The sequence below is a fragment of the Malurus melanocephalus genome, unplaced genomic scaffold (genome assembly GCF_030028575.1).
Source record: "Malurus melanocephalus ecotype Western Australia unplaced genomic scaffold, MMel_1.1 scaffold_594, whole genome shotgun sequence".
NCBI classification, from domain to species: domain Eukaryota; kingdom Metazoa; phylum Chordata; class Aves; order Passeriformes; family Maluridae; genus Malurus; species Malurus melanocephalus.
This window is the reverse complement of record NW_026623826.1, coordinates 41,637-53,420: the sequence shown is the minus strand read 5'-3', so window position 1 is coordinate 53,420 and position 11,784 is coordinate 41,637. Positions and strand designations below refer to the sequence as shown.

The 11,784-nt window shown below is 58.3% G+C and overlaps 1 protein-coding gene across 6 annotated transcripts in view; it reads right to left on the bottom strand.

Annotated features, from left to right (window-relative positions):
• Positions 1–11,778, bottom strand: part of ABLIM3 (actin binding LIM protein family member 3) — a 45,170-nt gene extending 33,392 nt beyond the window's left edge. For all 6 annotated transcript variants that reach the window (XM_057382962.1, XM_057382957.1, XM_057382960.1 and 3 more), the window contains exon 1: positions 11,580–11,778. In XM_057382962.1, the coding sequence (XP_057238945.1) occupies positions 11,580–11,592 (13 nt within the window). In that variant the 5' untranslated portion in view covers positions 11,593–11,778. The remainder of the gene's footprint in view (positions 1–11,579) is intronic.
• Between the last annotated feature and the right edge of the window lie 6 nt (positions 11,779–11,784).

Below are 11,784 nucleotides of genomic sequence, written 5' to 3'. Positions count from 1 at the left end.
CCCCAGTTTCGGGGTCCGGGTGCGTTTCTCAGCCCAGCTGTGCCAGCTCTTTGTCCTGCTGCTTGCCAAGTGGAGCCTGAGCCCCCCAAAAGGTATTTCATGGCTCAGAATACCAAAAACAGCCAGCTCCAAATCCACAGCCATGGCTGGAGTCTGGAATCTGTGAAGACCAAGTACAAACCACTTCATTGGATGGTTTGGGGCTCACCAGAACCCCAAAGCAGGGCCAGAGGAGGAGGAGGAGGAGGAGGAGGAGGCAGAGCTACAACCCCCAACCCCTGGACATCAGCCCTTGTACTGCAAGAACATGAGCAGCATCCACAGCCCCACTCTTGCTTCTCCTTCCCGCTTCAAATTCAAAACCAGACATCAGGGTTTGGGTCAGAAAACAGCAACTCCAACCYCTCTCAGCTGGAATGGAAGAGAACATCCCACTTGGCTGTTTATCTAATGAAATAACAGATCCCAGAAGGAAGATCCCCGGGAAACACAGACACAGCCTCCTGCAGGCAGGAGCTGGGCTGGTGCCGCACCCACCAGCTGTGAGGACAAGAGATGGTACCCACGGGGCAGGAGGAGGTCACAGCTACACGGAAACCTGGCAGGAATGGGAGAAAACTGAGAAAACTCCCAGGAAAAGCAGTGGTGAAACAGCTCAGCCATTTTAGCAAAGAGGAGATAAAAGGGGGTGAGTGAGGTGAGTGGCACGGATGCCACAGGAGCTGCTGGAGCAGGGGATGAGCACCCAGGAAGCTGCTGCGGTGGGAGAGGAGTCTCCAGAAATAAAAACACACCTCTTCATCAGTGTGAGCCCCAAAAGGGCTCAAATATCCCCCTCAGCCAGGGGATGTGGGGCTGCCCAGCAAGAGGTGCCAGGCAGGGCAGGGCAGGGCCAAAGCAGGCTGGGGATGGTGGGGACAGGGCAGGACTAGGCACACCTCACATCGAACTCCCCTGGGCACTCGAGGGGCTCGGCACGGACTGATCCCCTCCCTCCTCCTCCTGGCCGCACTCGTGCTCTCCTTGGCTCCCGCGGATGCCCAGAATGCCGAGTTCAAAAGCGGGGGGAGCTGGCGGCGCGGGGAGCTGCAGGCAGGCAGACACGGCTGGCTCCTGCTAAAAGCCTTTGGTGCCTTTCTTCGGGGCTGGGGAAAAAAAAAAAAGCCTCGGACCGGCGAGCTGGATGCGATGGCCAAAGCCTGGCACCAGAGATGGGGTCCTCCCTCCCGGCCAGGGTGGGTTTAGCCCCCTCCATCCCATCTCCCCGGCTCTCCACGTGGATATAAACCCATCTGTGTGCACAGGAAAGCAGCAGCGATCCTTTTAACCCCGGCGGCCGCCGAGTCGGGGCGCAGCGCTGCCCTCCCGTGCGGCGGGCGCAGCAATCGGAGCATTCCTCGTTAACAAACCCATTCATGCAGCTCGGCTCACCCACGCCGAGGTCACGGCTCCCTTCCCCGCTGAGATGTCCCCCCCGAGCCGAAGCGACAGGCTGTCCCCAGCAGCCTCTGCAAGCCACTTCGCCCAGCTCCTCATTAGCGACAATTAACAGGCAATCAATGGGCCCGGCAGAGCTGGCACTTTGCAGGGAACAAGTCCCCTTTCAGCGGGGGAAAAATGAACATGTGCTTTGTTGTGCTTTTGGTGAAGTGAGCCAAAAACCTGCCTGCCAGGCAACAGGGCTGTGTCCCAAACTGGACCCTCCGGCCACCTGACCGGCCAGGCAGGCAGAGAGGGCTGGGCCAGCTGCAGGTGTCGCCTCCTGGCCAGTCCTTGCTCTGGACACCCCAGGGTGCTCCCAGCCCAGGGAGCAGGAACCAGRAKAGAATCATGGAAKGGCTGGGGTTGGATGGGACMTTAAAGATCATCTCTTTTCAATCATCTCTTCCACYRTCYCAGGSTGCTYCAAGYYCTGTCCAGCCTGGCYTTGGACACTSCCAGGGATCCAGGGGCAGCCACAGCTKCTCTRGGCACCCTRTGCCAGGGTCTCATCACCCTCACAGGGAACAATTCCTGCCCAGTATCCCAKCTAACCCTGCCCTCTGTCAGTTTGAAGCCATTCCCTGTATCCTGGCACTCCATCCCTTSTAAAGAGCYTCTCTCCACATTTCTTGCAGGTTCCTTCAGGCASTGCAAGRCCACAGTGAGGTCACCCCGAAGCTTTTCCTCTCCAGRCTGAACAATCYCAGCTCTCCCAGCTTTTYSTGTGYTCRATCCCACGGCAGGAYGCAGCAGTCCAGGTGGGGATGGTGATGGACATCTCCATCCATTCCCCAGCCAGGACGATTCTGCTGGCTCAGAACCAGCCAGGGTCTCTCCAGCCTCACTATTCCTGGAGCTGGGCAGGACTAACCCACCAGCCTCTGCTTCCCTGGGCTCCTGTCTAGCTGAGCGAGGAAAAAATATCATAAAAAAGACAAGAAAGCAAGAGGGAGATGGCCTGGATGTGACAGGCTGGCGGGTGTGACCGAGGAGCCTTGTTAGCAGCATTTTTTCCCTGCAGTTCAAGCAGGGCCAAAGCCAAGGAATGTTTCCCAGCTGCCTGCACCAAACACAGCCACTTTCATGGGGCTTTTCTGGCCAGAACTGGGGTGGGCAGCAGCACCCCAGAGGTGTGGGGAGGGTGCCTCTGATGGGCACAGCACGAGCTCCATCCTCACTCCCAGGATGGGAAACTCTTGTTATCCCTCCAGCCACTCTTTCTGCATCTGACTCCACGCTGTGCCTGCCAGGGGCTGAGTTTGGGGGGTTTCACATCCCAAAGTGCGTTCACAGCGCTGGATATTGGGATTGCAGGTCAGGGCCAGCCTGGGGACACGATGGGACCCAGGGATGTGGGGATGAGCAGCGGTCACAGCAGGCTGCCCCAGCTCTCCGGGGGACCCAGAGGAAGGATCTGGCAGATCTCTCCGCTGACTAAGAGCCCTTTGTGCCCAGTGGCTCTGCTGTACCRAGGGAAGCCAAAGCAATTAGCATTTCTTGGAGACACTGTGGGTAATCTCCCCTGAGCGATGGGGAGAGCTGCCACGAGCACAGCGAGTGCCCGGAGCCACTCCCCGGCTCTGGGTGACTCTGGGCTGGCAGTGCCACACGGCAGAGCAGRACTGTCCCACGGCAGGGCACYCCTGCCAGCAGCTCYGGGAATGCTGCTCTSRGGAGCTGAGCCCCCACTGAGCCCCAGCCCCTTCCCACCACCCCCAGATGTCACCCCTGGCATTACAAACTGTCAGGCAGCACAAAGCCGGGGCACAGGCAGCTCCCGGCACCTTTCCCGGAGCGCAGCCAGGTGGGAAAACCACCTCGGGGAAATCCAGCATCCACTTCAGCTCGCAGGCGAGGCGCTCAGCCCGAGGCTGGAGGCAGGGAAGGAGCAGGGATGAGGCGGGAGCAGTTTGGGAATCACGCAGGAGCAGCAGCTGSGCCCGGCCGAGAGCCGCGGATTATTTTTAACGGCGACTTGTAGAATGCAGCGAGCGCCTGCAGGGGCCACAGCCCGAGCTGCTGCTCACCCCATGGCCCTCCCCAGCACGTGCGAGGCACATATCTCCCAGGCAGGCTTTTTATAGGGTTTCCTGCTCCCGCTGGGCACGCAGCTCAGCGGCTCGGTATGGCCACACCACCCCCTCCCTCAGCAATCACTCACATGCCGCTCACCAAAGTCTTTCCATTCCCTCTTCGAGCTGTTTCCTCTTCTCTCCTTATTAGGGATCCACCTACCTATCCATCTTCTCATTCTCTCCCCCTCTGTGGCTATTTTTAAGATGCCATAAAAGCTTTCAACGGGGAGCATCCTCAGGGAGGMAGGGGATTTTATATGTAGCCCATCAGAAGGAGTCATCACCACATAACTCACCGTGCAGGCAGTGACTTTCATTTTTTTTTTTYTTTYTTTTCAAAAGCAGGGGAGGGGAGAACATCCACACTCAATGTCTCAGCTCTCCCTGGCCAGCTCATCCACGGCACCTCCTTCTCCAGAGGGGAAGGATCAGATCCAGCCCACTCCTCTCGCGGTGGGGCAGCAGATGGTGGGACACCAGTGCAAGTTCTCTCCAGTCGCATCTGGGGGTGGATGAACGCGTGGTTTTGCTCCCTGATAAAAGGCTCCAAGCTGGGATCATCCAGCTTCGTGCCTTGGCAGCTGCCAGCAGATGAAGGAATCCTCCTTGCTGAGAGTGGGTTGTGGTTGTCCCTGTGTACCCACGCACCTGGAAGCTGCTCTGCCGCTTGGTTCGTGGTCAAAATGTGGGGGAAATGCCAGCAAAACTGGACAGACAGGACCCAGATTTTCCTGACCCACAGTCAACTCCACAAGCCCCTCTTTTCCCTCCTCAAGCTGGTTATTCCCTGTGGAATAGCTGCCATCCCCTTCTGTCCCAAAACCTGGCCACAAACCTGGCACACACCCTACAGACACCCCACCCGTGCCACCTGCACCCCAGCACAGCCCGGCAGGAGCCAAAAACAGGCTGTGCCCCTCCTGGCCATGGTGCCGGCTGTCATTGTCAGCGAGGTGCGGGCACTGTGACCCCGGCTGTCATTGTCAGCGAGGTGCGGGCACTGTGACCCCCGCTGTCATTGTCAGCGAGGTGCGGGCACTGTGACCCCGCGGCGGGATCAGGCTGCTGGCAGCTGGTGCCGCTGGTGTCGCGACACGCTCCGTGTCACCCGCAGCGCTGCTCGGACGGGGAGCCCGGGCTCGGTCCCCTCCCGCTCAGCCGGTTATGGACAGGAGCTGGGAGCGAGCTCATCTTACCTCGCTCCACCTTCTCCATCCTCCGAGCAGCCGGAGCTGGTGCGGGAGGTGCCCGCGGGGGATGGGGATGGAGGGAGGGACACCCGGGACACCCGGCACAGCGTAGGGAAGGACCGGCCGTGCTCCGGGTGCAGAGAGAGCCGGGGAAGCCTCAGCTCCATCCCAGCCCGGGGCTGCTGCCSGAGGAGCAGAGAGAGGGAAAATGCGGAGCTGCACAACCACACCCGGCTGCCGTGACCCCACACGGGCTGCATTTGGGCTGTGGGGTCGGCACCATCCTGGAGGCACTCTGGGACCTCTGCCCACCCCCAGCCCCTATTTCTTTGGGTTTGGCTCCAAGGAGAACCTTCCCATATTGCTGAACTCAGCACCTGACCGTGGATCTCTGGTTCACACAGTGACCATGGGGAGCTGCTGTCGATCCTTCCTGCCAGCCCAGGGATCTGTTTGGTCCTGTGCTCACCATGGGCATCCAGTGTGGTGCAGACCTTGCAGCCACACCAGCCTGAGAGCCACTCTCTGCCCCAGCCCTGCCCAGTGCAGCCAAAGGGGACTTTACTCCTCAAGCTGCCAGACAAGCCTTGATCCAGCCCTGCTTCATGGCCAGGGCACGGAGCCCCCTTCTTTGGGAGGGGGTACGGATGGGCCACAGCCCCTGCTGTGCTCAGGAATGGGTTTCACTCCCAGCTTTGTTCCCTCCTCCTCTCCAAAGCTGTAAGTTCTATGGCAAGGGGGTGAAGCACAGGCACCCTGGRACCCTCCCTGCCTGCTCTGAGAACCCAGGCTGGGAGCAGCTGGCACCGGGAGAGCCCCACCACATGTCCCGGCCTCTGAGCTGGGCASTGACCCACCCAGTCCCCAAGAGAATTCCAAAATAGCTCCCATTCTCCAGCAAGAGCAATCCCTGGAAGTGTCCAAGGCCAGGCTGGAYRGGGCTTGGAGCACCCAGGTCCATRGAAGGTGTCCCTGCCCATGGGACAAGACCTTGAAGGTCCCTTGCAGCCCCTGTGACTGTGTGATCTCCAGGGCTGGGGACACGGCTGGGACACTGGAGGGACAGGCAGGGCCTTGCAAGGTGCCTCTCTGAGTGAGGTGTTTGAGAGGAGCTGTTCCACAGCGCTGGCACGTGGATTCGGGAGCTCACACCGAGCCCTGCTCCACATTTGGTTTGTGTGATCCTGCAAGCCTGGCTGCATCTCTGGGAARCAGTCACGTAACTCCKGGCTCTGAGGACAGGTCAGACCCTSAAACTCAGACWGCAGCAGGCTCAGGYTGRGCTSAGGGAKGRTTTYTGAGGCTGGCATTGCAGCAGYAAAGCCTTTSCAGCCCCACAGCTCTCCAAAAYGTGCCACTTGTTGCCAAGAAAAACCCGAAGCCATCGGGATGGCTTCAAACCTCAGGCACCTKCTCCCTGTGACGCTGCTGGTTCCTCAGAGAAACCTCCCCACGAGGGCCTTCCCAGCTCTGAGCCTTTCCCAGGACTCAGAAAGGAGCTGATTCAAAATGGAAGCRGAGTAAAACGTCCATGAACAGAAAAACAGATGATCCTTGGGGCTCTGCAGACCTTGCCAGGCCAGCAAGGGGAAGAAGAAAGGAAGGTCAGACGCGCTGGGTAAGGAAACCACAGCAGCAGCTCCTTTTTCTTTCYGCTCTCCGCCCCAGGCAGTGGAGAAAGCTCATCAATTCCCAGGCCAGGGCTTACGGCTGATACTGAGAAAGCAGCCAGAAAACTGCACCTGAGCTGAAAAATGCACCGAGAACCCGGGGCCCATCAAACACTGAGCCACCAGCACACACACGGGCTCTGTGCAGCCATGAGAGATCACCTCTGGCTCTGAAATCCCCATTCAGCCCTCCCTGGAAAGCCATGGGGGCTGTGGGGAGGTGCATTCCAGCTTTCCTGCTCCCTCAGGGATGCGCTGAGCCCACTGAGCTCAGAGGTGCTGGGCAAGGAGGACTTGGCACAGCCCCTTCCCTGCTCCAGGCTCCCAGTGCCCTGCCAGCCTTGCCCACACCCCAAACCCCTGGGTCTGAGCTTTTCCTTCCATCCTGAAAATTCCTCCCTCATCCCTCCCCAGTGCTCTTGCCATGACCACCCCACCCCAGATGCTTTCTGGAGGTGCTGCAGCACCCACAACTCAGCACTGATGAATTTAAGAGCTAAAAACGAGATGTTCCAACCGTGATGGCCCCATGGGGACAGGGCTGGGTGGGTTTGCCTTCCCTTCTCCCCAGAAAAGGCAGCACCTCCTGCTGACATCACCAACCTAAACTGATCACCACTCATGGTTTGGAAATGTGCTATTTATTTTAGGAGAGCACGGTAGGCCCTTGTAAGAATTAAATTGCTTCAATTGACCTTACTGCACGCTCTCCTTGGGTCTGCAGGGCCACTTTCCATGGCTCCTGCTCTTCCAAGGGCCAGCTGCCAGGAGAGAGGGCTGGAAAGAGCCTGGATGGAGCCTGGATGGAGGACAAAGCCCATCCACCAGCCTGGGGACACACAGAGGCTGCCTGGGATTGGAATTTTCTGGCAGCAAAGTGAATGCAATGGGTAATTGTGCCTCTGCTAGGCTGGCCAGGAGAACAGGGAGTGATTTGTGTCTGGTTGTTTATCAGAGTCAGGGCATTGAGAGGACCAAAATGCAGGCAGGGAGTCTGGGAGTTCCCCTGGGTGCCTGAATTTTGGAAAACACCCTCTTTATGACCTGGACAGGCTGATCCCTCCCGGCTCCCTGCACTCCTGAACGCAGGAAAGGACTCGCTATGCTCTCCAGCAGGTCCTGCCCTGCAGGGTGGGGACACCTGAGGGTCCAGGTGTCCTCCTCCACCCRAGGAGCCGAGCTGCAGCTCCCAGGGATGTGCAGCACCCTGCCATTCCTCTGTAATTACACGGGTGCTTAATGGAGTTTGCTGGTAAACACCTTGTAACCGCATGTGCCGGGAGATTACGGGGTAATTACGCTTAGAGGATCACGATCTAAGAGGGAGCATGATGCAGGCAGGACAAAAATAACCAGGCAAACATGCTGCATTCCTCAGGATCTGTCAGGAAGCCTCCCGCCCCAAATGCTTCGCTGTCCAGCTTTTCCTCCCAGCTCCTTCCCTGCCTTTCTCAGAGCAGGAGGAATCTGAGAGGTGGCAGGGATTGGGATGAAACTTTCCRCTTGGCATACCAAACCTTCTTGGGGAGCTCCAACGGGCTCTCAGCTGCTCCGAGGATGGGGAGAAATGGCTCAGCCCACCCTGAATTAACTTGCCACAGATTCTGATGTCCTATTTCAGTGTGCATGCTGGAAGATCCCTGGTGTGGGAACTGGCCCCAATCCCCCAGTGCCAGGCCTGGCTCAACCCAGCAGCTCAACAGGGTTTCACCTCCCCAGGAGCTGAACAGGCTCTTCTCTCAGGCCCAGAACAACCAGGGGCACCTTTCTCCTGGCAAAACCAGTCCCTAGACTGGCAGCAGCCSCTCTCCCACCCCGAAAGAGCTGGGCCAAAAGGGATGATGTGYAAATCTCGCACTTGGGGGTGACTCAGATACAGCACTCCATGGACCTGCAGCATCCAAATGTGCTGGCTCCTGCCAAAGTGGCAGAAGGGATTCTTCCCACTCATTCCAGAGGCTGGGATCCTTGGGGCAGAGACAGCTCCAACCCTTTCAGCACGAACACAGCATCGGGCATGTCAAATTCCCCTCATGGATTCCCGGGGAGATGCTGGCTGCAGGAACAGGAGATTCCAGAGACTGATTTTATGGGATGTTCTCTGGGCCAAGGGTTTGTCCTACAWGCTCCAGCTCTCATGGAGACACCAAGCAGCACCACAGACCTGTTCACYATGGCAGGAATCCATTTGTCACCAATTAGTGAGAGGCAGCGATATCATAATGAGTGTAAACACCAACACTGTGCCCTCCAAACCCTCACTGCACACCTGGAATTGCAGGAGGAGAGGCCTTCTTCTCCCCCTTTCCACCCTCAGGGCCACCTGAGCTGCTCTGCAGCCTCAGGATAGGGGTTTATGGCTGACATCAAARGGGTTTATCTCCTCACCTTAGACACAAAATTTCCATATGGCTTTGCATTCATCATGGGAGTGACGGTGACACAAAACCTCCAAACCCAGGGGGAAAAACAACCCGCTGTCCCCTCAGCAAGGGGACATCTGCAGAGATAAACCCAACAAATCCTGCCCAGAGCTCCTGGAGCCTCCCAGATCTGCTGCCCAGCGTGGACTGGGGCCAGCCGTGGCTCACAGCCACAGGTTCCCTGCCTCACATCAGCTTCAGGCAGGAGAGGTGTTAGCAAAATGCACCCAGYGCAACGGGAAGCAGCGGTGGGAATTCACAGATCAGATGGTGGCATTTCATCCCCAGCTGCGCTCCTCACTGGTTTGCCAGCCCTGAAATTTCAGCCCTGCAGGCACAGGTACACCTGGGTACCAAAAATCCGTGCACAATCCGGCTCCATCATCCATCCTTCTCTTCCTGTGCCTCGTTGTGCCCTTGGTGGATCCCACACATCCAGACCCTCAGACACTCCAGGGACTGGGGGAAAACCAGCCAAAACCTCAAATCAGCAGAGCTGGCCATGCTGGAAGGGCTGGGAAGCCTCTGACAAGTGGCACCGAGCTCCACCAGCAGAGAGGTAAAAAAACTATGGTAGATCAGTGCCAGGTGGCATCAGCGGGGTGAAATGGAGATGGCACTGGCACAAGGCTCCCAGGATTGGTGTTTTTGGGTCTTGTGGGCAGAAGGATTTGAGGGAGGAATGGCCAGAGCTGGGCGAGGCAGCAGCCATGGGAGAGGCAGCTCTTGGCAGTGCTCACGCCRGTCCCAGAACATGCTGACGGCAGAGATGGCCCCGCAGCCCTGCCTGGCTCACAGAGCCAGCTGGGAGAGGATCATTGCTGGGAACAGGAGTGGAGCAGCATTTGGGCACGGTAAACACTGCTCGGAGCACTCTGAGCATTAGGAAAACCACGGGAGCCCAGCAGGACAGACCCCACCACCCTACAGCATTTGCACACCCCTGGTGTGGTCCCAGAAGGACCTGGAGTGACCCATGAGTGACCAACCCCCAGCACAGCCAGTGACCCGGAGATGTCACAGAGCTGCCAAACCTTCACTACACCACGTGGCCGCTTACAGTGGGCTCATGGCAATTTAGGCAAGGACCACAAACCCCCAAAAAGGCTCGGCAAGCGCCCTGGCAGCCCCAGGAGCTGAGGCACGGCGGGGTGAGGTGCCCAAGGCCACCGAGCAGGATGGTGRCAGATAGGGGAGCAGCTCCCCAGGGACTCGGGCTGTGCCCGGTGGGCTCCCCGTGTGATTCACAGCAGAACGGTGGGCAGCAGCGTGGCTCAGCTCCCTGGCACCTCGCTGCGTGTGGGAGGCCCCGGCTGAAGGAGTTTTTGCAGCACGATCAGATAGTGAGAGCACCCCGGTGCCATAAACAGCCCTTATCTCCGGCAGCAGCCAAGCCAGCTATTAAGAGCTGGGAAAGGATCCCAAAAGGAACCAACAGGCATTTGTCAGAATTGGCTTAGAGGAAGCTTAGCAGTCCCACCTGACCACCATGGCCACTGATCCCACCAGTGCTCTGCACCAGAGCTGAGCTGCTCACCCAGAGGAGAGGAGGGAGGACCCTTTTGTTATCAGGCATCCTGCAGGCTCGGAAAGAATCAGTCCCTATTGTTTCCTACCTAGGCAGCGCCAGCYCCGCTCCCCCGGGACAGGGGCTGCTCCTGTCCCAGGTGTGGCTTGGGCAGAGGGCACCTGSAAAGTTTGCTCGCCTCTGACACAGCCCAACGGAGCTGGAATCACCTGTTCTGTCGCCTCGCAGCRTGCCAAGGCATTTTTCACGGTRTTTTGCTCGGGAACCACCCCAAGCCCTGGGATTGAGAAACCTCAGTGCAATGGAGAAGTTGCTGCTCTGCTGTTTTCTGCCTGGGGGAGGGCTCCGCTCCTCACACAGCTCCAGCACCCACCAGAGGGGCAGGGGGGCTTCCCTGGAGAGGTTTTACCAGGAGGAAGCCCCTCAGGTGGCCACCAACACCAACTCCTTTGGTTAAGGTTTCGCTGATTTTAAAGGGAGGGATCAAAGCCGTGCCAGCGAGGTGGGCACAGCTGTCACACAGCACATCAGCCGCAAAAAGGAAATTGATCGTGACTTGCTCAGCCCTGATCAATCTTCCCAGACTTTCCTACAAGGGCACAGAATCCAAAGTGAGCAGCCTAGCGCCAGGTGCCAGTTCTCATCTTATGCAGCACATTTCCCAGCTCTGCTTCTTTAGAAATTCATCCACAGCGCATGAGTGCCYCTGTCCCCGTCTCACACGCACAATAGGAACACCCACATCCCCAGCTGCAGGAGGCTGGGGTTTTTTTTTCCAGGATTGCACCTGTGCTTTGCTCAGGTTTCTGGGTCTGTCCTCACCCTTCTCCTCCTCCCCTCACATCCATTTCTTCGCAGGCAGAGGCAGCAGCAAGTGAGGCTGTGCCTGTCAGAGCGCTCCTGGCTGCCTCTCACCATGTTGCGTATCGACATTTCAGTCGATGCTCTGCCCTCCAAACCCCAGAAATCCAAGCCAAGAAAAGTACTCCGTGGAGATAAGCGCCACGGCTCAGCCCACATCAAACATAGGCCAGCCGAGCCAGACGCTGTCAGAAAGCAGGCGAGCAAAAGACAGGCAGGAAAATAACCCAAAATTCCATCCCACAGGCTTGTCAGCGCTGTTATGACATTTTCTTTCCAATTCCTCCCAGCCAGCTCGGTGCGGTATCAGCCCCATTCCCACAGCCAAGGCGAGAGGACGCCGTACTCACTGCTAGTGCTCATCCTGCCGCTCCTTCCCCGTCCTTCTCATCCAACAAAGGGGCGAAGATGCTCTTTAAATCCGCTTTTCCTGCCGCTCGCCGGCCGCGGGAGGAGGCTGCCGCTCTCCTTTTCCCAGCAGAAATATTCCCGTGCGATCCGGCGGCTAACGCATCCCRCGGCGGCTGTCCCCAGGGCTGTCCCCGCGGCTGGCGG